The sequence below is a fragment of the Pantherophis guttatus genome, chromosome 3 (genome assembly GCF_059756535.1).
Source record: "Pantherophis guttatus breed Tessera chromosome 3, ASM5975653v1, whole genome shotgun sequence".
In the NCBI taxonomy this organism is placed as follows: Eukaryota; Metazoa; Chordata; class Lepidosauria; order Squamata; family Colubridae; genus Pantherophis; species Pantherophis guttatus.
Window position 1 is genome coordinate 15,747,896 of NC_142065.1, and position 25,995 is coordinate 15,773,890.

Below are 25,995 nucleotides of genomic sequence, written 5' to 3' on the forward strand. Positions count from 1 at the left end.
ACCCTTACTGAGGGGAAGCGGTGGTTCAGTGGCTGAGACGCTGAGCTTGTCGATCAAAAAGTTTGGCAGTTCGAATCTCTAGCGCTGCATAACAGAGTGAGCTCCCGTTACTTTCCCCAGCTTCTGCCAACCTAATTCAAAAGCACGTTAAAATGCAAGTAGAAAAATAGGGACCACTTCGGTGGGAAGGTAACAGCGCTCCGTGTTACCTGTTCTGGCATTTAGTCATGCTGGCCACATGACCACAGAATGGTCATCAGACAGTGCTGGCTCTTTGGCTTAGAAACAGAGATGTGTACCACCCCCTAGAGTCGGGAATGACTAGCACGTATGTGCAAGGGGGACATTTACCTTTACCTTACCCTTACCGAAGTTTCAGGGTTTTTACTACTGCTTGATTTGAAGCAAAATAATTAAGATTCTAATTCTATCTTTCCCAATAAATTTGGGGGCTTTAATAAATCGAGTAAGATCCCTGGTTTCATCTTGCAAAGCTAAAGCGTAAAATGAAACCATGCTGTCTTGTTATCTTAAATGACCAAATATGAAGAGCAAATACATAAGAATAGCATAAATAATGCTATGAATTGAGTAGAATACACAAGCACAGAGAAGCCACTTCCCCGAGATTTAACCCTATCCAAGAAAAAAATCTTTCCTAAATTGCTAGAACAATTCTTTAACCTACTTCCTGATTGAAGATTTAAAGCTAGGTAGCTGAAGTAGCAACCTGCTTCCTTTTAAATGTTTTGGAATACAACACCCACAAGCTCCATCAAACATGAGCCGAGACCAAAGGTTCAGGATGGAATACAGATCAATTAGAGTCTTCTAGGTTGATAACAGGGCTAGGCTTAAGCTTCTTACTGGAACTAATTTGGGGTCTTCTACTTTGAAAGCATGCAAATGCAAGTAGATTAACAGGTACCACTTTAGTGAAGGTAATAGTGTTCCGTGAGCCATTGGCATATTGCCATGCTGGCCACATGACCACAGAAAATGACTTTGGACAATCTTGGCTGCCTCCACCAAGAAACAGAGACAAGCACTACGACTTAAGAGTTGGACACGACTCGACAGACAAACCTTTACCTTTCCTTCCTCCCATGTTCTTCCCTCAACAGCCAAATTGGTGCGTATAGACAATGTGATAAGGGACAAAAAAAAAGGCCTAAAAACTGTGAGTTTCACATCATGTTGAGGGGAAATAAATATGCCTTTTTTGCTTGAAACACAACCGTCTTCTCAGCTGTGCTTATTTTTGTTGTGTTTTTTTTAAAAAAATGATTACTAGAATGTGGATAAATCTGAATAAAGATTGAAACATTTGTCTTGTCATACCCAAATATGGGGAAATAAAATTAGAAGTATTCTCCTAATGCAACTTACAAAACTTTGGGATCAAATCTGCTATCCAATCAATTAAGAATACCTAGGAAATGTCAATGGCTGAACTATCAAGTATTTCTACCCCAAGTGCCATTAGATCTGATTGGTATCACAGGAAACCTCATGAAGTATCCCTGGTATTATTAACATCCCTCCGTCTATTATTCTCTTTTTGATGGTTTAGTTCTGCTTTTTTATTTTTTAATGCTCTTTCATTCATTATTATATAATGGTTTTAGGTAATGATGGTTTTATTTACTTTACTGTTTTATTGGACTGTTGCATGCTGCCCAGAGTCACTCTCCATGTATAATATGGTGAGGTCGGGAGGACGACGACAAAGAAACAGGCAAAATGGTGGATATGGGGTCTGGTTTTCTGAGGGACCACATTCTTCTGGTCTTTCCGGGAGATTGGGTAGAAGGTGTGCTTCATGTCCAATCAATTAAGCAGTGTCATATAATGCAGAGTTCCCCAATTTTTCTGGGTTTGTGGATTTATTTATTTATTTATTTTATTTTATTTATATGCCGCCCTATCTCCACAGGACTCAGGGCGGCTCACAACAATAAAATCACTGAATAAAAGCATGTTAAAATACATGTTAACCCCCCCAGTCCAGGCTGAACAACCATGTTTTTTAAGTCGCGGCGGAAGGTGAGGAGGTCAGGGGCCAACCGGAGCCCCAGAGGAAGTTGGTTCCAGAGGGTGGGAGCACCCTCTGCCAATGGGATTGGCAGGAGGATGACAAGATGACTCTGGGCAGGCATGCGTGCCCACCGTTCACACAAATGGAGCAAGCGTGCATGTGTTTGCCTGCTGCTCACGCAAGTGGGGATGCATATGCATGCTCACCCACCATTTCAGCAACCCAGTTTCAAACGGCTCAAGGCCCGGTAATGAGCCACGGCCCAAGGGTTGGGGACCCCTGATATAGTGGGAGGCTGGAACCTGCCTTCTCTATAGTAGCACATGTCCTTTGGAAGGATATTCTGCTCCCGAAATCTGGGTGGCTCTCACCTTGATGTTCAGGAAGAAATTCAAGATTGAATTCCCATGCTTTTGATACGGGATTGGGCCCTTGTTGGACAGTTTTTCTGTTTATTAACTGTTCTTGACTTTTAGGCAGAGCTGAGGATTTTGTACAGTATCTGTATGATAAAATCGTTCAGATTCGGGAACACTTGGACTCCGACAGGGTAGATCCAGGGGGGAGGATGGAGGCAGGTCTTATCTGGGAAGAGTTTTATCTGTGACTCCCGAAGACGTGGACAGGATACTGAGTAGACTGAGCACTGCCACATGTTTATTGGACCCGTGTCCCTCCTGGCTGGTGCTGGCCTCTCGGGAGGTTACATGAGGCTGGCTCCAGGGGATTATAAATGCTTCTTTGAGTGAGGGTGTCTTTCCCGCTGCCTTGAAAGAGGCGGTGGTGAGACCTCTCCTCAAGAAGCCTTCCCTGGACCCGGCAGTGTTGGCTAATTACCATCCAGTCTCCAACCTTCGCTTTGTTGCGAAGGTTGTTGAGAGTGTGGTAGCACGACAGCTCCCTCAGTACCTGGATGAATCGGCTTATCTGGATCCGTTCCAGTCTGGCTTCAGGCCTGGGTACAACACGGAAACAGCATTGGTTGATGATCTCTGGAGGGCTCGGGACAGGGGTTGTTCCTCTGTCCTGGTCCTATTAGATCTCTCAGAGGCTTTTGATACCATTGACCATGGTATCATGCTGCACCGGCTGGAAGAGTTAGGGGTGGGGGGCACCGTGTTGCGGTGATTCTCCTCCTTTCTCTCTGACCGGTCGCAGTCTGTGTTGGCGGGGGGGCAGAGGTCGACCCTGAGGCCCCTTGTATGTGGGGTGCCACAAGGGTCGGTCCTCTCGCCCCTTCTGTTCAACATTTATGTGAAGCCGCTGGGTGAGATCATCCGTGGTTTCGGGGTGAAGTACCACCAGTACGCTGATGACACCCAGCTGTACATCTCCACCCCGGACCACCCCAATGATGCCCTTGAAGTGATGTCCCGGTGTCTGGAGGCTGTATGGACTTGGATGTGGAGAAACAGACTCAGGCTCAAACCATCCAAGACCGAGTGGCTGTGGTTTCCGACATCCCAATATAGTCAGTTGGTGCCATCACTGACTATTGGGGGCAAGTCGTTGGCCCCCACGGAGAGGGCTCACAACTTGGGAGTCCTCCTGGACTCACAGCTGTCTTTAGAAGGGTATCTGATGGCTGTGGCCGGGAGGCATTTTATCAGGTTCACCTGATTCGCCAGTTGCGTCCCTTTCTTGATCGGGATTCGTTAAATACGGTCACTCATGCCGTCACTTCCCACCTGGACTACTGCAATGCTCTCTACATGGGGCTCCCCTTGAGGAGCACCCGGAGGCTCCAGCTGGTCCAGAATGCGGCCGGGTGGGTGGTTATGGGAGCGATATGGCGCTCGCATGTGACCCCCCTCCTGTGCGAGCTGCACTGGCTCCTGGTGGTCTTCCGGATGCGCTTCAAGGTTTTGGTTACCACGTTTAGAGCGCTCCATGGCCTAGGACCGGGGTATCTACGAGACCGCCTTCTGCCACCAGTAGCCTCTCACTGACCAGTACGCTCCCACAGAGAGGGGCTTCTTAGGGTGCCGTTGGTCAAATAGTGTCGACTGGCGGCCCCCAGGGGGAGAGCCTTCTCTGTGGGAGCACCTGCCATCTGGAACGAGCTCCGCCCAGAGATACGGAGCATCACTGATCTGTGCGCTTTCTGCTGTGCCCTCAAAACATTCCTATTCCAGCAGGCCGGCCTGGCCTAACCTCTTTTTTAAACTGTTTTTAAAAAATTTTAAATTTGTCGTATAAAAATTGGGGTTTTTAAAAAAAATTTTCTGGGCCAAATTATTTATCGTATTTTAATGGTTTTTTTAACATTTGTATTACATGTATTTTATCTTTTGGCTGTTCACCGCCCTGAGTCCTTCGGGAGTAGGGCGGTATATAAATTCAATAAACTATAACTAACTGTAATTATAACTTAAATTTTTCTTTTTTGATTATAAACTGCCTTGAGTCATTTAAAATGTATGATAAAATTAATAAATATGTGCGCAAGGTTGAGATCAACTCAGGAATATTCTGCAGCCCCGAGAAAACACAGCTTGAAAAGTTGATACATCACACCCGCCTCGTGAAAAAATATATTTCATGTTCTCTACTGAGAACATTGAAACTATTCTAACTATTGAAAGAAAGAGCGCTATCCTTAATAAGAACAGATTCTGGATTCAGTTTTAATGAATTTCTTTTTTAAAATAAGGCAAATATAATGGTGGCACTTCAGGTAATTTAGCGTTCAATTTTACAATTGTAAAGGTACAATCTACCTTTCATTCCCACTCCCCATTTTTCCAACTGTTTGGATTGCATCTCACAGAATCCATCTCTTTATAAAAGCCTGTACAACAGCAAAATAAACCATTTTTATTCACCTCCCTGGAGCTCCTTACAAAAATTTGCCCCAGAATTTTGGGAAGTATGGGAAACTTTACATAACAGTATAGGAAGAGAATTTGTTTTTTTTACCATGTTTACCATTTACTTCAAAACCATACTATATTAACAGTGTTTCCAGATGCTTCATAAAGGATTAAACATACAAGATTTGGGGCAACTATTCCTACTTTTTATAAAATATAAAATGCTGCTAAATTGATTTCTATTAAGTGTTATTTTATTTATTTCTACCCTATAGGGCCAGTCTTCACAGAACATCTTAGTATACAAATATTGAGGCCAGTATCATAATGGTGTGGACAAGCGAGAATAAAAACACCTTTACATAAACAGAAATAGGCCAGAAATAAAATTAATACAACTCTTGATAAAATCAAACTGTCTGGGATCTTCATAATAGCTACGAAAGGTAGAATCTACAATACCTTTATGAGAGCCACTGCTGAAAAGGCCTTTACTAAAGCAGAAAACGACCAAATTAGCAATTTGTATTGTAGTAACATCCATAAAAATTAATTGGTGTAAACTAGAAGTCAGTTTCCTACTTTCAACTGATACTGAATTTTAGCATGACCAGGAAAACTGAGAGAGATAAAAACACCAAACATATTTTCCTGGGTTCTTTGCATTATACACACACCCTACTAGATCTGCACAAATACAGTGGTGAAATTCAAATTTTTTTACTACTGGTTCTGAGGGTGTGGCTTGGTGGGCGTGGTATGGCTTGGTGGGCGTGGCAGGGGAAGGATACTGCAAAATCTCCATTCCCACCCCACTCCAGGGGAAGGATATTGCAAAATCCCAATTCCCACCCCACTCTGGGGCCAACCAGAGGTGGCATTTGCCGATTCTCCAAACTATTCAAAATTTCCGCTACCGGTTCTCCAGAACCTGTCAGAACCTGCTGGATTTCACCCCTGCACAAATATCCATTTGAATGATGACCATTTTGTGAATAAAATGGTAATCTATCAACAGTGAAGAGGTTTGGAGTTTTCAAATTAACATATTCAACTGTAGAGACATAAGAAATGATAAGAGGTGGTGAAATCATAACCAGCACATACTGTATGTAACAAACAAAGATTCACAGTTCTTAAACACTGAAAGCTAAAATCACACTAGTACTTAGATTTATGAAGTACATGTTATTCTGAGGTCTAGCTCTTTGAGGTGCCTTGCTCTTAACCCTGGAGACCTCATTTGGCAGAGTGGTGAACTAGCATCAGAGAGACCAAGGTTCAAATTCAGCCTCAGACCCAGAAGCTTTTCCTGGGTGATTTTGGACATGCCCTCCCCTCCCTTACTGCAATCTACCTTATAGAGTTGTTGTGGAAAAAAAGGGAAGATAGAACACTAATTATTTGAAAAAAGTGCAAAATGCTATGAAATAAAGAGGGTTTTATGTACATTATCTAGTCAAAGTCTAGTAGGAAATATTAAACTTGCTTAATATCTAATTCTTTGGAAAACAAGGAAAAATAATGCTAAAATGTGTAACCTTTAAATACACTAGAAAAAGCAGATATCTTTTTGGAACCTAACACATAAACTAGGAGTCAGCATATTGCCCCCAACAATCTGGGTCCTCATTTTACTGATCTTGGAAGGATGGAAGGCTGAATCCACCTTGAGCAGGTCACAATCGAACTCCTGGCAGTCAGCAGAATTAGCCTGCAATACTGCATTCTAACCACTGCGCCACCACAGCAAATAAAAACTAAAACCACATACTAGTTACATATCTTTTTTCTAAAGGGAAAGCTACATTAATTCAAGGTCATCTTTTTGAAATGATGTAACACTATGACGGAATATCAGCCAAGCTATAGCTAATAAGCCTTGGTGGCACAGTGATTAGAGTGCAGTACTGCAGGCTACTTCTGCTGACTGCCAGCTGCCTGCAATTTGGCAGTTCAAATCCCACCAGCCTCAAGGTTGACTCAGCCTTCTATCCTTCCAAGGTGGGTAAATGAGGACCCAGATTGTTGGGGGCAATATGCTGACTCTGTAAACCGCTTAGAGAGGCCTATAAAGCGGTATATAAGTTTAAGTGCTATTACTATTGCTACTGTCTTATCTGAACCATCATATGGATCATTGAGAGCTATGTAGCCTTTACACAGATGACTTATCAATAATAATGCCAAATCTAATCATCCAAACTTTAAACATCTGGCTGATTATGCGACGAACCATAATACTATAGATAATACAAAGTTAAAATAAAATTATACAAAATAAAAAAGTAAAGTGTGGATAACCAATGTGGCAATACCAGAGGATAGTAGAATAAAAGACAATGAATTGGAGAACACAAAATATCGAGATCCGAAAAATTGAAAGATTGTAGCATAAACCCATCATGGTGATTCCAATGGTTATCGGCACACTGAGTGCCATAACAAAAATATCTTGGATGGCAGTTAGAAAACCTACACATTGACAAAATTTCCACCTGTCAATTACAAAAGGCCACCTGCTTGATCCACACATATGAGGACGGCAAGCAAATTTAATAAATAAATACTATGTCAATATATTACAACATCCTGGCAAGAACTCAGTGCCTATGAAGGCCAACACTAGTTAAAAACCTCGCAGCTGTGATTTCACGTTGTTGTGTATATAATAATAATTTATGAAATCTGTATACAAGCAAATAAATTATAATAAAACCAATAAAGATAAAAGATAGCAAGTGAGAGAGAGAGAAGTGAGGGCCTCCCTTGAGAAGAGCCAAGCCATCCAGAGTTTTTTAGGAGCAACAAAATCATTATTACTTGTTGGTTTGGAGAATCCAAGAGGTTTTATAAAATATCCGGGGGGGGGAAACACACCTCTTCAGGACTCAAAATTGCAATAAATTTGTTCAGCAAACATCAGTATCTCTCTACACAACACACTAGCTTGCAACATTTTCAGGAGAAACTGAATGAATTCAAAGTTACGTCCTTTGCAATAATTAGCCCTGCTATGTGAACAGAACTGCAATGGTCAGAAGCAACATATTGCTGAACACACTTGAGAGTAAGGTGAGGAGAAAATTCCAAGAAACTCTACATCTCCTGGAAGTATCTTGCTGAGACAGACAGAATCAAAACAGTCTTTCTGGCTTTGTAAGCAGGGAACTTCCTATGATGTAACAGATGTGAACTTAACGAGGAGTACTGGGATCTTAACGAGCAGTAACTGGGATCTTAAATGCCTCATTTTATTTAGCTACTGTATTTGTGGGATTTCTGACATTTGATCTCCAATGGTGGAGCTTCTTCTACTGTTTTTTTTCCCCCAGTGCTTTTGAATCAGCCTTAATTCCTGGCAACTGCCTGGATAAGCCATGCAATTTCCTTGGCAACATTTTTGGAATTGGTTTGCCATTGCCATTGCCTCCTTCCCAGACCTGAGAGAGAATGAATGGCGCAAAGTAACCCAGCATGCTACCTGCCTAAGGGTTAACTAGAACTCAAGATTTCCTGGGTTTCCGGCATGAAGCCTTTACCACCTACATGCCACTGTAACAAACAGCTTTTGTATGTCTTCCTCTTCACTGTTTTCAATTTTAAAGTTCTCTGCATTCACCCCCATTAAAAATAAAAATAAAGAAAAACAGAAAAAAACTTCGGGTGTTCAAAATTACTGGCGCAGATAGCTGGATTATGGTGCATGTTACCAACAAAGGGTTTTGGGGACAGCCCATGGAAAAGAAATGATAAAGGCATAATATGATCTTTAAACAGATACTTTGAAGAAATGACTTAGAAGCATAGATTTTTCTATAAAACATGTACTTCCAACCCAGAATACTAATTAAAAGACCATTAATTTGCGTAGATCCTCTCAAAGTTTGTTTCTAGTCCCATTTTGTATAAATGCCCAATGTAATGTTTCAAAGTATCTAACGTTAATGGCTTGGTTACAATGTAACTTTTACATGTTTTTTTTTTAAAGCCTGACAATTAAATGTTGAATATATCTTTACACTTCATAGCATGTGGCCCATCAGACCAATAGACGATATCAAAGAGTTTTATCCATCTATGGAAAACAAAATGCAACTACAGTTTGCATATGTCAACAATCTAAAACAGCACACTACCACAAGAAAAATTTCCTGAAGTACAGTAAATCTTAATGTTGTATAATCAAGTATGTAGCGTTTACTTCATGTTTACTCTTCTTTGCAAGAAAGCACTGAGAACAGCACAAAATAATGAGCGACAGCAAAAGCTGGCATGTCAGCCACAATGAGGTAGAAATGGCAGCCAAAACCTTGCCTTCATAAAACCTGACAAGCGAACCTTTGATGGAGTTAGGTAATGACAGTTTCCTTAAACGTATTTCTGAAATCCAATCTCCATGTCCTGGATTAAATGAAACACGGGGGGGGGGGATGAGGAACCCACAAAACAATTCCCAAAATGAAATGACACCTGTATCTTCAAGGAATGTAACCAGAATGGAGATACTTACTCTGCATTAAATCCATTGACGTGCAAGATCCGCATTTGTTTGACAATTGTGCTTTTACCAGATTCACCAGCACCTAGAAAGCAAAAACAAATCCATTTCAGAAAATAATAGAAGAAACCCAGGAGAATGTATGTGCGGCTGTTCCGGTTCAACAAACAATATTCCCCAAACCTGAACGATGCAATCCAAACTTGAAAACTGAAAGGAAAAAGAAAAGAAAAGAAAAGTAATTGCCACTGGAAACTGCAACTGTAACTAAAAATAAATGCCAAGCTAAAGTCATGTGTGAGAGTGGAAGCTTGGAATGTTTCACTATCCATTTTTTCCCCAGGGTCTTTATTGAAACAGACACAATGTAGGAGGACTCAATACCTTAAGAGGAAAAAGGTAAGCCACTTAATGCTATTACCATTTCCCAACCCATGTAAGTAGCAAGACCATTTTGCTGTAGTCCATCCTGAGCAAAACACTTGCCAGTTTGGTCTGGAGATCCTTCATGCCTTTTCTACTTATGCCACAGTCAGTTAAATGCACCGAACATCGAAGACACACATTTCCCTGGCCTTCCCTTCATTCCAAGTTTCCTTTTGTGCTGTATCTCCCATCTGCCCTCAAAAAAACAGTCTCCCCATCAACTTCACATATTCTGCATGACCTTAAACTGCCTAGCCAGCCGATTACCCTACATCCTTGGTTCTGCTCCCTATCCTTTCTCCTGCTCCCTCTCTTGAATCAAGCTTTCTCCAAATCTGCCCCACTCAGCCAGCCCAGGAGATGGTTTCAGCCACGAATTCTGATAACCATTAGTTTGAACTGTTTTTTTTACACAGAAGCACCCTTTTCTCCTACAGGAGCACAAGACTGGCTTTACTAACGCAGACCCACTGATACCCAAATTCATTTTCTAAGATAGCTTCCCCACCAGCCCGAGGGGGGAATAAAGGATACATTGCTTAAAGAGGGCATTGCTCACAAAAGCACTGTAGTATCTGTGGTTCTCTTAGCACTCACTACAGCACAATCCTCCATTTTGAGTCTCATACACAAAACTAAATTTTAGCAGCTATATATCAAGGGCTATTTGGCTGCAGGAGGCTCCAATTTTGTCCTCCTCTTTCTCTGTCTTTATCTGCCCTGCCATTCTGGGCCCTGATTACCATAGCATACTGCTAATGTTTTCAGCCTTCTTCAAATCCAACCATTAAACACGGTGAGACCAAAATATTAAATTTTCACTGCCTTTCCCTTTCATTCCTTATCAATACTGGTGAAAATCAAATTCCCCATTTCTCACAGCCAGACAAATAATTGCATCAAGTCTTTGCCAGTCACAGAACTGTAATATGTCTTTCCTACCAAGCAGTAAGAGAGCTGATCAAAAGCAAGGGTGTTTCCCACACCTTCCGCCTAAATATATGTAAGTCTTATAATACCAGAGACTTAAAAATTAAAATCAACCTACACTGAAGCAATGACACATTTAAATGAAAACATTAACTCCAACATTGTTAATATTGATCTATAAAAGACCAAATTGAACAGTGTTAATCTTTCTCATATAAATAGAAGCCACAAAACATTTGTCACTAAAATGTCAATTGTTTCTTCAGTTGAGACACTACATTAAATATCCTAAAGTATATGAAGCCTTATAAGTAAGATTTGACAAAGCTTCCATCCCCATTTAATTATTCTTAATATGTTCATAATATGCTGGAATACTTGAAATGCCCTGCATTGTGCTGTTTTATAGCATTTACAATAGCAAAGATTTCTTGCTGTTAACTGTTTTGTGCAATCATAAAACTACTACTGTAGGTATGATGATACATTTAGGCCCAGCCAAACATAAAAGGAAGACACGTTCTAACTATGAAGAATCTGATATTTTTTCTCAGCACTTTTCTGATCATCAGAATTTTGAAAACAAATTGACTGCTATCTCAGCTTACAACATACATATATGGAAGTAAATCCAATTATTTAAAAAGATTTTAATATCTACGTATTCTTAAGATTGTAACCCTAGCAATAAGGGTTGTCTGTAATATGTATGTGTAAGGTAAACTATTTCATTCCAACTTAAGTTAAACAGGATCTCGACAAATCATTTATCATAGGAAACATTGTTATTCTTCTAATTTATCTTTAGTCCTCCAAATCAACAATGTAAAACTTGCACACCTCACTTTTCTTATTTTCTTCTTCCCCAAAATCAGTCTATTCAGAAGGAATACTCTACTAGCAAGCACTATCATATTTAGATAAATACATGTTAGAAAACAGTGCTATTCACTTTATTTTTACTCAGGATCTTCAGATAAAACTGTAGAAAGGAAAGGCCTGTGAGAAAATATATCCAAATAGGCCAGTCTGTGATATCAAGACCGACATATGCTAAAACTCCAGCTCTTTGAACAAAAAGACTTATTCCCAGTCCCATTTTCAACAAAAGTATCAAAGAGAAGAATGCAACCCAATCCCAGTATTTAAAATTTAATCAAGTATTAGGTTTTTTTAGCCCACTCCCTTTCCCTTCTATCTCCAAAGAAATACCTTTATTTTTCTCTCTCCACCTAACCAATGTACTGCAAAAAATTCAAGAGACTTCCTGCAAGGATTCAATGTGCCATCTTCGGCAGACAGCAGAGTGAGTCCTGATTCTCCTTATATCCTGTGTTTCCATCTACTATATTTACTTCAGTTCCCACCAACGGCCTGTGGCATCAAGTACCTTAACGGAAGTGCCGAATATTCTGTTGCATCCCCAAAGCCAACCACGTCAATATCAATCAGAACATTTTCTTTATATGAAAGCGGCTTTTCCCTTCAACAGTTCACAGCTGCCCAAATCATGACTTGAAAAGAGGGGCAACTGATTCGCCCACCCTTATCACACCCCCCCACAAGCGATGGAAGCAGAAGGGCAGAGGTAAAATGAAGCCATTTTTATTTATCAACCAACTATGGGGGCAAAAAAGTCCCAAACCAGAAAGACCAAGGGCTTTCAAAGGATGAGGTCTTATGGGGGGGGAGAGAGAAGAAAAAAAGAGTGTTGTTAAAATAATTACATTATCATCATCATGTGTCATCTGTGGAATTTTCTGGCAAGGAAATGACCAGGCCACCCCCTTCCACCTTAAGCCCCACAAAACCCTCCACCTTAAGCCCCTCATTTAAAAAGAGGAGGGGAGAAAGAGCCCCTCCTGAAGTCGCCTGGAGATCTTCCTAGTGACCTAGTCCCTTCCTCGACACTTCTGCTCCCCCCAGGGTCACCCCCTAAGGCAGTGTTTCTCAACCTTGGTAGCTTGAAGATGGGTGGACTTCAACTCCCAGAATCCCCCAGCCAGCGCTGCTGGCTGGGGGATTCTGGGAGTTGAAGTCCACCCATCTTCAAGCTACCAAGGTTGAGAAACACTGCCCTAAGGGGTTTAGTCCAAGCTGCAGGATGGGGAGACCAGCGGGGAGGGCCGAGGCCTACTTCTTCACACCCCACACCCCTCCTCTTTGCATCTCGGCCGCTTCCTTACACCCGGAGATGTCAAGCCGGGGCCCGCCAGCCTGGGAAAAGGGCAGAAAGCAAAACCCCTCCGCCGCCCTGTCCTCTTCCTGGCACAGGGCCCGCTTCATTGGAGGCGGCGGGCGAGCCAGCCAGCAGGGCCCCACCTCTCCTGCCCAGGCCCCACCACCCAGCCCCCCCGTCCGTCCGTCCGTCCCCCCCGGGGCCCCTAGGAGAAAGGGGGGCCTCTCCCTTCTCTTCCCGCCCCCGACGCCCGCGCGCCTTACCCAGCAAGAGGAGCCTGTGCGTGGCCCTATAGACCTGTTTGTCCTTCTGCAGCTGCTTCTCGATCTTCTTGTTGGCCTCGCGCTGCGCCTTCTCCTCGTTGCGCTGATCCTCAGTCTTGCTGTTCCCTAAACAGCCCATCTTGGGGGGTGCAATGGAGGGGGAAGGGGGGGAAGGGGAAAAGGAGGGGAAGCAGGAAGCGATCGGGGGCGGCGGGCGAGGCGGCGGCGGCGACTCTCCTTGCCCCCCCCCCGTTCAATATTATTTTTTTTCACGCACAGCTGTCGCTACCCAAAGACATGGAGAACCCGGAGCCTACAACGGGGTGGGGGCCGGGGAAAGGGGTGGCGGTGGGGGGGGGTGGGGAAGAGCGATGACTTTGCTCAAGCCGGGCCTTCACCTCCTTCTCCCCTAACACCGCCGCCGGATCCGCTCGCAATGCAGATTTTTTTTTCCTCCCCCAATTAAAAAAAGCGCGCACACACAAACACACACACAAAAAAAGGGGGGGGAAGGCAATTAGGGAGGGGGGGCAGGGAACGTAGGGAGGTCGGCAGCCACCCGAAGGGGGAAGGATCACGGGTTAAAAATTGGCTTCCCTTTTCCTCCTTCTCCCCCCCCCACAAACCCCGCAGGGAGAGCCACCACCAGATCTGGGTGGGTTTTCCTTTAAATATCTCCAGCTTCCACGCCACCTCCGCTGGTGGGGGGGAACAGAATAAAAAGCAAAATTGTCTTTTTTCTTCTTCTTCTTCTTCACTTTACATATAATCCTTCAGGATCGAGGCGACAGCAGCAGCAGCAGCAAGCTCCAGAAAGCCGGGAGGGGACGGACGGAGGGAGGAATGGGGGGGAGAGAGACCCTCCCAACTCCGGGCACCGAAGCTCTAGCAACGTCTCTCTTCTTTGGCTGGCCCCCCTTTTTTTTGTTTGTTTGTTTGTTTGTTTTGGGGGCTAAAAATTGCCCCGTTTTCTCTCCGTCTCCTTCTCCGTCTCGCGGCTTCCCCTTCCGAGGCGCCTCTTGCAAAGTGGGTGAAGCGCCCGAAAGGGTCACCGCTAACCTTTCCGCGGCGGCGGCGGCGTCGGCCAGGCAAAGAAGGCGAGTCCCTTCTGCGTTCCGGGCTGGGCTGGGTAGATTTTCCTCCTTCTCTCCAGCCTGCGGTGCGGCGGCGGCGGCGGCTGCGCGTCTTCCTGCCCTTAATGGTGGTTTGTACAAATCCAAGGCCCTCTCCTCCTCCTCTTCCTCCTCCTCCTCGCCCTTTTGCTTATTCACATTCGGCTTCCAGGCGGCTCGATCGGCTCTCGCCTCTCCGGCAAATGCGGGGAGACGAGGGGTAAAAGGGGACGGGAGGGGGGGGGAAGAAGGAGGAGGAGGAGGAGGAAAGAGGCAGCGGAGAGGAAAACGCAGTGTGGATCTCCTCCCCCAAAACAAAAATAACTCTCCTATGGGGAGCTTTCCTTCCGCGCTCCCCCTCCCCACTCCCTGTTTAATCCCCCTTCCTCTTTCCCTGCATTTCCCCGCCAAGGAGGGCGAGGCGGGGGGGGGGCGATTTTAATATTAAAATCGAGCGAGGCAGGGGAGCGCGAGCGAGGCAGCGATGGGGTGGGGCAACCTCGGCTCGGAGTGAACCATGGGAACTCAATCATTCACATGATACCCAAACGTCAGGAGTTAACTGACTAGAGGCGCCCTCTTCAAACGCCCGCAGGGAGAGACGGAGGGGGGGAGGGGGGGCGGTGGCTGCACGTGTTGCGTTGCCCGCTCCCTCCTAGCTTCACCCGCCCAGGTGTATGTATGTGGTGGTGGGGGGTTATTCTTATTAAGGGGGGGGGTTATTCCTATTAAGACAAGGATGGAGGGGGGAATCTCTCTTTTCATTTTTTTTTCTTTCGTTCTTTCTTTTGGAAAACGCTTTTCAGTTTCGCTTCCGAGCGTAACTTTCTTCGGACCGATGGAGGGGGGGGGGAAAGAGATCGGCTTGGGTGGGCGCAAAACGCGTTCTCCTTCCTCTCCCGCCCCCCCCACCCGAAAATGGAGGGGCGCGCAGATGGATCCCTACCCGAAGGAGAACTCCCGGTGCTTGTTGGAAAATCTTTGATGGGAATGAAGGAGAAGGCGGGGAAATGGGAGAGGCTCTGGAGCGAACGCCGCCGATCCTGGCAATTAAAGCAGATGAGGAGCAGTGAAGGGAAAAGTTTGGGGGGGGGGGTTGGTTAGCGATCCTGGTTGGGAAGGGAAGACCTGCCTGCCCGGATCCTATAACCTGACTGGAGAGTGGAGAAGGCAGGGAGAGCCAAAAGCCTGGGAGGTGACCGGGGAGGGGAGGGGAGATGCGCTAATTCTGGGGGAAGACCGAAGATAGGCTCCATTTTAGGCTTATTACGTTGCGATCGTGTCTTGAATCGATCCAGTATAACTCTTATTCCAACCGTATCAATTGCGATCCTGTCTGTATTAAGCCCTTGGCCCAGGGGAATAAACCTGTTCCTTCGAGACTAAGCAGCGTCTGAATCTTGTTAATTTAATTACGTACCTTCGTGTTGGATCCACAGGATCTTCCCCGCGTTTGCGTGTATTGTGTTAGATTTATATTCTGCCTGTCTTCCAACAATTCAAGGCAAGGTTTTATGATTATTATTATTATTTTTTACTAATCAATTAACTTATAGGTGGTTTCAATCACAACTGCAAATCTATGCGTTTAAGGAATATAGATAATTAGGATTAAAGCAAGACGGGTCAGAAAAATAAAATAGCTAGAACCCATAATGCAGGAATTAAAAAAAAACTGCTACAAAAGTGTAAATGGAAAGTCGGGTCAAAAACCATCCTGCTTCTGGGTGCACCAAGAAAAGTCAAATCTTCAAGATATTTGAAAACAGGTTATGGTTTGTTGAATGAGGCACTAGTTAACACAGCCTATTAAACCCAACTGAACAAACTACTTTAGAATTTAATTCATGCATGATCCTAGTTATACTAAAATCAGTCATATTGTGTTTTGTTAAAAATATTTTAAAAAGCTGTTTTCCTCATATTGTTAAACCACCAGGAATAGAAAATCCTTGGTGATCAATTAGACTTGAAAATTTCTCAGTAGAATCAAACTGATTTGCTGTCCATGCTTTGCTTCAAACAGATTAGGGCCTCTTCTGATACTATTTTATAGTTTTATCTAACCTTTACCTCAATTCAAAGCCCTTCTTTCTTCCCAGATTCTTTGTCTCATATTTAGACCCATTCAATACTGAGTTAAGGCCAAGTACAATTGAGCTTAATCAACCAAGTGAATAAAAAATTACATTAAAAAAGTTAGGTCAACAATTAGAATTAGTTCTAAAACTCAGTTCAAGTAGTGGATAATGGAATTATACCAGACAAGAGAAGTATAAAGTCAGATGATCATGAACCTAACTTGTTCTCAATTTATGAGGTTATTTCAAAAGCAATTTACAAGTAATCCTTGACCACAATGGAGCCCCAAATTTCTATTGCTAAGTGAATTTAAGTGACTTCATTTCATGACTTCTTGCCACAGTTGTTAAGTGAATCACTGCGGTTCTTAAGTTAGTAACACGGTTGTAAAATGAATCTGGCTTCCCCATTGACTTTGCTTGTCAGAAGGTTAACAAAAAGTGATCATATGACCCTGGGACACTGCAGCAGTCATAAATATGAGTCAGTTGCGAAGTGTCTGAATTTTAATCACGTGATCATGGGAATGCTACAATGATCATAAGTGTGAAAAATGGTCATAAGTCACTTTTTTTAGTGCCATTGTAACTTTGGTCACTAAATGAACTGTTGTAAGATGAGGACTACCTGTACATATATCCCAGGCTGCAAAGGTGATAAAAAGGGCAGCCAAGATTAATTGAAGGAAAAATGTAGGAAAAATTAAACCAGAGAAAAGCATGATATAGTATATAGTATGATATGCTGTATTTTAGCAGCAATGGTCAGATTTCAAATTTTGCGAAAAATATTAGAAATGCTGCCACAAAATGGCTCTCGTGGGGAAAATGTCCATTTAAAAAATGGTGGTTGTGAGGAGTGCAAAATGTCAGATTTAGAATAATGAAATATATGGCTATTGATAGTAAGAGCTTTAGAATATTATGGTGTAAACTTTTTGTTATGTTTTTATAATTCATTTTAGTTACCAAGCAAAGAATTGAATCCTTTCTGAATTACATACATATTTCCCTATTAGATATAGCACCCTAGAAAGAAAGTTGTTGAATTCATTGGAAACAGTAGCCATAGTGTTATTAAATCTAAATATAAATTGAATTACCAAGGAAGTCAAATATAATCACATTTGACCTAAAATGTAACCAAATTTGGATATACTAGCCTCTTAGATGATAAAGGAATGGACCTTATTTTCTATTTATAAATGAGATGACGGGGGGAAAGCATAAAGTTGCATAAAAAAGTACACATAATACATGGTAGAGAGGGGAAATTGTTAATGACATTGAAATAAATACTAATCTGTCAATCAGAACTGGAAACCACAAAGAAGAATAAGTTTGAAGAGTAAAAAAAAAAAAATACAAAAAAATCTTAAGTTATTTATGTCACTTTTCAGAGAATGTAGAATGACTCTTTGTGCCTGGAGTAGTATTTTGAAAAATAGAGCTTGAGGAACCGAAGCAAATCATGGTGAAAAGTGATAAAAGTTTTAGAACTTCTTGGAAAACTGAAAGTAAATCAGAGTCCAGATGGTAGCCATCCAAGAATTCTTAGCAGAAATACTTTTCCAAGATCGGCCTCTGTATTAGAGGACTAGAAAGGAAGGTGGTTCTAGGAAACTGCCCTGGCTAGCTTAAAACCTGTTCTGAGCAATTATTGAAGATAAAATAAACATTCTTGCTGAAGAAGAATGAGTGTGGCTTCCTCCAAGTGACATCTTTCATTGATGGTATATACATGATATATATTTAGAATGTCTATATACCAGTGGATAAAGATGAAATGGCAGGTATGTTTTGTTTTGACAGAGTCACACTAAAAACAAACTTTTAGCAGTCATGAGATGAGAATGGAATGCACATTATAGACTGGTAGAACTGATTAAAGACTAGGAAGCAAAGAATAGAAATAAATAGGGATAATAATAGAGGGGCCTCCATCTTTTCAGGACACGTTTTGGAAGCAGTGCTAGAGTTGGAATGAAATATATGATAGCCCAATTTATTGATCACATCATATTACTGAAACAAATAATTGTAAACCATACTTTATGATGTACCGTGCCAGATAAAATGCCGAGATAGAAACCATTGTTTTCTATAAAACATAGCAGGTTAAGTCATATATATTTAGGGGAATCGTGTTGCTGTAGAATAAATGTTATATCCTATAAATGTTAAAGCTCCTTAAGATTTAAATGCAGGGAACTAGTTTGAATACTTCTATGAGAAGATGAAACTTGGCAAGGTAGACTTTGAAATATATACTGACAACTGATTCATTGTTAGGTAAATGGTTGCTGTAACATGTGATGGCATTGAATACTGGGCTAGCTGTCAGATCTGAATTAACTTTGTGTTGAAATTATCATGACAGATTTTGCACCTGCCCCAGGTGCAGAACAAAATTGTTCCGGTAATTCTCTACGCTTGAATTTTGTGATGTTGAATAAAGGCGCGTACTTAAACAGTACAAAATTTCAGAAGATATTTTAACACTGATGTGGGTACACCCTTTGTACATGAGGTACAATCATGGTGATATTTTTCTGAAATGCAGTGGATACTCAGAAAACTGCAGGGCCATGCAGGTAGTCCTCGACTTACAACAGTTCATTTAGTGACCATTCAAAGTTACAACGGCACTGAAAAAAGTTCCTTATGACCATTTTTCACACTTAACAACTGTTGCAGGATCCCCTTGGTGATGTGATCAAAATTCAGAAGCTTGGCAACTGACTTATATTTATGATGGTTTGCAGTATCCCAGGGTGATATGATCACCTTTTACGACCTTCTGACAAGCAAAGTCAATGAGGAAGCCAGATTCACTTAACAACTGGGTTACTAACTTATCAACTGCAGTGATTCACTTAACAACTGTGGCAAGAAAGGTGGTAAAAGGGGGCAAAACTCAACAAATGTCCTACTTAGCAACAGAAATTTTGGACTGAATTGTGGTCGTAAGTCGAGGACTATCTGTACCTGCTGTGTTTACACCATCAGCCTAGTATATACCTTGTAAACAGAATAAATAAATGGTCTCAGAAGGTCCATGTATTTTTTTTTTATTTTTTTTTTGTCTACAGATGAGCAAAGTGCAGAGAGGCTTTTTCCTGCCATTTGATCTGGTATTTTTTAAATCAATTTGGAAAAATAAGGTTTTGGATAGTTCTGTCTCTACTTTTCTCCCTTTGCAGAATTACTGTGTTTCCCCGAAAATAAGACCCTGTCTTATATTTTTTTGAACCCTGAAATAAGCGCTTGGCCTTATTGTCCTGTGCTCAAAGGCCTGATTGGGCTTGTTATCAGGGGATGTCTTATTTTGGAGGAAACAGGTTATCCATTTTTTAATCAGTTTCACCAGCCAATATTTGAGGGCCATCTTAATTCCTTCCAAGCACTTTCCATCTCTTATTCTCAATTTCACCATGCCAATTTCAATAGAACTCAATAGATTTGCTAACTATACCAGATAGATTCTGGTGGTGTTGCCATTTTGAAACTGCACGAGTTAAGTGTTTGTATTTTTAATGTTCTAAATTGGGCTCCTGATTGGATGGCTTTATTATTTTTAATTATTCATGCATGAAGTCGTCGGGGTGGGGGTGGGGAATAAAAAAAACCACAAAATCAGAGAAAAGCTGTTCAGGCCAAGGAGGGATGTGAATGGAGTGGGGACACATACACAGACATTTATTTGGAAGAAAAACAGATCTGGACACATTAAGCGTTCCACGAAAAAATCAACCTCTTTTTGAAGCATATCCAATGACAGCCTAAAAAAGGACTTATCAGCAATACCAAATTACACATTGTACTGGAATACAGGTAAGTCCTTGACTTATAACCATAATTGGGACTCTCTTGCTAAACAAGGCAGTTAAGTGAATTTACACCTTTTTAGCGAATCACTGTAGTTGTTAAGTGAATCCTGTAGTCATTAAGCGAAACCAGCTTTCCCCATTCATTTTGCTTTCTGGAAGCCTGCTGTAAAGTTTGGAAATGGCAATCACGTGCTCCCCCCTCCCCCCAATGCTGCAATGGTTGTAAATACCTGGCCACTTGCCAAACAGTTCAGTTTTGATCATGTGACCATGGAGATGCTGCAATGATTGTAAGTGCGAGGACCAGTTGTAAGTCATGTTTACAGTATCACTAACTTTGAATGGTTGAAGCTAGTCCACCATTTAATGAAAATGAAAAAAAGTATGTGCATGAACAATAAAATAATATTTTAACCCCAAAGGATCAAGACATTTTGATTATTTTCTGATTTTAAGCATCAATGTATGGGTGCCGTTTCTGATTTACCGCACAGTAAATCCATTTTGTAAGGCTGTGGGGTAGAAAGAGGCTGAAACTTGGTTTAAATCTTTCTGGATTATCTCAATTTAAATTATTCTGACTTGACAAGCATGATTTTTTTTAAAAAATGGCCCCAGGTAGAATCTTAGAGGGTGATACCACTATCGTCATTTTTAGTCTCCTGTATACTAATATTTTTTCCTTCCCTAACCTCATTTGCTCAAAGTCAGCTAAGAAATCAGACATCTAGCTTGTTAAAACACACATGTTAAAATTTACTCCATGTAAACAGAGGAGCATTAGTTAGAGAAAAACAATGCAACTATTTTTACATTTGAAATGCTTTTTGTCAAAATAAAACAGGCCCAGGGAGTTACGGTGATATATCCCAGATGAGGACCTGTCACTATGCCTAGCTTTGGAGTTAGCAAAATAGATGCTAAAATGTTATTTTAGGAACAGCTCTCCCTCATCTTTTTTTAGGATAATATTAACTAGAATATATGTGTGTGCCAAAATTTGACAGAGCTCATATTAGATTATGTATATGTATGCTGGCATCCGTATGTGAATGCTCAATGAGCCAAGATTAATTTTGCCAGTTTCTAAAAAGTGAAGATGCACAACTTAAATTTGACAGCCGTTTAAATGAGGCTCAGTACATTCACCACTGTGCTTCTGAAAATAAGAGACACAGAATTAATCTGGGCCATTCAATGCCCATCAAGTTTGGGGCCCTGACAGCAATATAATCTATTTTGTGTCAACATTGAAAGAGTAAAGATGCAAATCTTTCAAGGAAAAAATGTATTAGTCCATAGTATATAACCAGATATATTCCTTTGCAGATATAATAAAAGTAGGCAGGATAATTAATGACTGAGCAACATTCTTTAGCCACAGTTTTACCAAAGCTGCCACCGTAATGTGTCAGATGCAAGCCACAGACCATGGGGATGTGGATGGTGAAGGATACAGTATTCCAAAGAAGAAAATGATCCTTTTTGTGGTGTTTCAACCTTCTAGCCAAACTTCAGTCTGGTCCTGATCCAGAGGTACACTATATGAGCAAGAATCAGAACCCATGATGTTCAACATAACTGGAGAACCTGTTATCCAAGGGTAGCTTAAATAACAGAACCTGTTATCCCTTTGGCCAGCTTAAAATTGTTAATGGAAACTAACAAAATCTTGCGAGATTCCAAAAGGGCAAGACAAGGTTTTCTGCTATCTCCAATTTGGTTCATTTTAGTTCTTAAAAGTACAGAATAGAGACAAGATGAGAGAATTATGGGAGTTAAGAATAAAAAAAAAGAACCCTGAGAACATTTGTGAATGATTGGTGTTAGCTTTAGAAATCCATTAGAGGCATTAATGGGAAAAGATAGTTCAGCATGTGAGATTTCAAGATTAATAATCGGAAGGCAAAGATGCTAACAAAAAATATTAAACTGGAAAATAGAATTTGTGGAGAAAACTGGTTTTAAGATTGAGGAAAAAAGTAAAAACACTTGGGAATTACTATGACAAATACGAATCGCATGTTCTTTCAAAATAGGTTGAGACATGGAATGAAATTAAGATGGGAGAAATTAAAATGGTCATTCCTGGGCAATCAACATCTGTAATAAAATGATTCCCCTTCCCCCAAGAATCATGCTTTTGTTCCTGACAATACCCATTTTGACAATTGATACCCCATTTATACAATGGCAAAATTATTTACCTAAATTTATATGGCAAAAGAAAACTTCATGAGTTAAATACAGAGTGTTACAGGATGCCAGGAACAATTTGAAATTGTACTTTGCTGCTTGTTTGATCTGGAGGAAAGAATGGATCTCGCTGAGAATCAAGAGACTTTTAGAGTTAGAGTATCACAGCCTGAAGTTTTGATTGCATGGATATTTATGGTACGATTAATTATACATATTACATTAATAATACGAAATACAGGTAGTCCTCAACTTATGATTTGTAGTTTAATGACCACTTGAAGTTACAACAGATTTAAACCTTGTGACTCACCCTTGAAGTTGCAACAGCTGTCCCCCTTTACCTTGTGTTATGGTCTTAAAAGAGAATTGTTATAAAATGATGCTTCATTGATATATGAAGGAGCTTGAAATATATGTTGCAAATGTGAACAACATGAAGGCACATTTTATCATGCTTGGTAGACATGTAAATAAACCTAAAAACAGGTCTACATTTATTGATGATTGAAAACCTATGGAGTTTTTGCATAAAAATGAAAAAAATGAACAAGATTTATAGCTGATGATTAGTCAGGATAGATTATAGAAGAGTTTTATGATATCAATTAAGAGAAATAAGTTATACCTGTACTGTACTTCTAACTGTTGTGAAAAATATTGGAAGCCCCTTCTTTATCTTTTTTTTCTTTCTTGTATTTTTCTTCAACTTTTTTCCTTTCACTTTTTTCTTACATTAGCTTGTATCAGTCTTTATCCTCTTGTTTAAAAGTTTAAATAAAAATCATACTGAAAAAACTAACTGGAAGAATGTCTTTCTTACGCCAAACTAGGTTCCATATATGGTCATTGGGATTGGGGCAAGCTAATTATAGCATAAATAAGGACTCTTTTGTCTTGACCTTCAATATTTACACTTTAGTCCAGGGGTGTCCAATCTTGGCAACTTTAAGACCAGTGGACTTCAACTCCCAGAATTCCCTAGGCAGACATGGGTCTTAAAAGACCACAGGTCTTAAAAGTTGCCAAGATTTAGTCTGCTTTAGTCCCTGTAATTAAAGAGACATCAAACAAGAATCTTTATTTCCTCCTGGATGTACATAACTATTGCATTTTTACCCACAACAACCTTGTGGGGTAGATTGGGGATAGGATCAATTTTTATTACTATATTTTGACATATACAGAGAATGAAAGTAAATTTTCCCAATGATTAAAAAAAAAACCCCACAAAGAGACGGTGCAGTAGAGGTGCTGTGATTTCTACCAACTTGAAAATCCCACGGTTCTTATTTATTTACTTTTTAAAAAAAATCTGTCTGAAAATAGCTAATGAAAATATATAAACTCCATAAAGCCTGTATGAAAAAGAAGCTCAAAACATGTAGCAATGCAACTTTTTTTGGCAAATACAGCCTACACACGCACAGAGAGAAGATTTAATAGGAATATGTGCACAAGTATACACATATATCATATTCCAGTGTGCTCACTACCGGTAGTTGGATCTTTTTAATTTACCTTTCAATATCACTATTATTTATATATAATCTGTTGGCTATTTCAGACTAAAGCTTATTATGAACTTTCCACTAACTACTGCTGGGCTGGTTAGAGAGGACTGCACTTTTTAATCCCTTTGTGGGTTACTATGCTTGATAATGCTTACCTTGTGTTTTTGAAGGACTGTTTTCATTACTTCAGTCCGCACAGATGCTAGTCTCCCAAGGAGACACTTCAACTTTCTGCCAGTTGAAACCAGTGTTTGGCCAAAGGCTCTTCTCTGCAAATAGCAAAATTCAGCTCTAAAATTTACAGGCATAGAACCCAAGTTCCAACTACTAATCAAATTCTGAAGACCTTAATTTTCCAAACTATTTTCAATAGCTTATATGACCCCAATCCAACTGACTATTCCTGGTACAGCTAACAATAATAATATGGGAGAAGCAATAGGTAACTTGGAGCCTTTCTGATATTTAAAAGCACAACCCTCCTTCATTCTAGCCAACATCAAGCTGAGATACAATTTGATTTTATTTAGGCTTAATACATTTTGCTCCAGCCATTTGGTAGATCATGTCTTAATTCAATGTAGGAACCCAGCTAGTTATAAGGTAAATACAGTATTACTATTATTTGCAATTTAATTTGTTTAAATTTTAGGCTAGTTTTACATCTGTTCTACCATTTAGAATTAGGGGCTGTTTTCAAAATAAGAGAAAATACATAAGCTATTTTAGGCCAGGTCCAATTATACCTAAACTGACAGGGCAGGCCTTGCTTCATTTTGTTCCCAATAAGTATGGGCTGCAGTTTAGCCTAATTTTTTTAAAGCATACACATGTCACTGAACTGTCAATTAAGTGAGCTAAAAGACTTCACAACTCACCAGTCCTACTTTAAGGTGAAGGAAGCATGCTGAACAACAACCTATGTGTGAACCCAGCATACCTATTTCAGAGGAAGGGGCAGATTTTCTCTAAATAATATAGATGAGTTAAATGCTGAATTCCTTCTTTGTAATTGACTGCATCATATTTGCATTCTAGGTTTCATTCCAAGAAGTAATTAACATCTTGGACTGAACATTCAGTGAAATTCTGTCTGCATTCATGTAACCCACTCAGCAAACATGGGGTTTTTGTTTTGTGTGAACCCAGCTAATTGTGGCTTTAAGCCATGGCTTACAGTATGTAAATGCAGCTAAATCAAGATTTGAACCCAGTTCCTAGCTGCCAACCCAATGACTTCCCCATTCTATTTTTTAAGAACCCACTGGATTTTTTTCCCAGGTTGGCATATTTCCTTTAACAACTACATATTATGTTTAATATAATTTCTAGCTTAGCCCAAAATACCAAGTTTAGACAGCAACAATATGAGACCTTTCTTCTTAAGGATGGGATTGTGGACATTTTGTTAATTTACTTCTGTGGAACTCTCTTTGGACTCAGATTAAGCTGGAAAAGGACAGAAATTGGTTAAATTCTGCCTTTCCATTAAGTTGTTTTTGTTTCTTTTTCCAAACCACTAGGATACGGCAGAATAACATTTAGAATTTTTAAAATTACACCATTTATATATAATGCTTATGGAAGGACAGTTTATCTTGAGCTTGCAGAGATGTGGAAAATGTATGTGGTATTTGATTATCCGCATTCTCACAACAATGATTTATATGAAAAGACAATGTTCTTTTAACAAAAGGAAAAAAGAGAAAAATATAATAGAAGATCAAGAATTGAACAATGTTAATTCTGCAACCAATCCTATAACATTTCAGCTCTTTCTCAGCTTGGGAGGACTTCCTTCTCACACGTATTTGCTAATTCAGGATGAGTTTCTATAAAACTACAAATATAGTTTTCATCCCATCCAACACAGAAGTGTAATAAAAACCTAAAAGCACTCATGCAATGATATTATGCTTTTCAGCTACTTGGGGATATAAAAACAGACTTTTTAAGACAATGTCACAAACATAAAGCAGAAGCCTGATAATATTTCAGCAACTAGTACAAGCAAAAAAATAAAAAACTTCACAGCTAGAGTGAGAGACAAATTATAGACTTTATATACATGTACATGAGTGTAAAGCAGAGGAAAAAAAAGAATTCCTACAT

At 40.6% G+C, this 25,995-nt stretch overlaps 1 protein-coding gene across 2 annotated transcripts in view; it reads right to left on the bottom strand.

Moving 5' to 3' along the window:
• The window catches only part of GNAS (GNAS complex locus), a 217,705-nt gene that overhangs the window by 130,218 nt on the left and 61,492 nt on the right, over positions 1-25,995 (bottom strand). Inside the window, exons 1-2 of one of the 2 annotated variants that reach the window (XM_034433107.3) lie at positions 13,151-14,779; positions 9,365-9,437 (exon numbers count right to left, since the gene is read on the bottom strand). In XM_034433107.3, the coding sequence (XP_034288998.1) occupies positions 9,365-9,437; positions 13,151-13,289 (212 nt within the window). In that variant the 5' untranslated portion in view covers positions 13,290-14,779. Of the gene's footprint in view, positions 1-9,364; positions 9,438-13,150; positions 14,780-25,995 lie in introns of those variants that run through there. The other variant, XM_034433106.3, reaches the window with a different exon arrangement.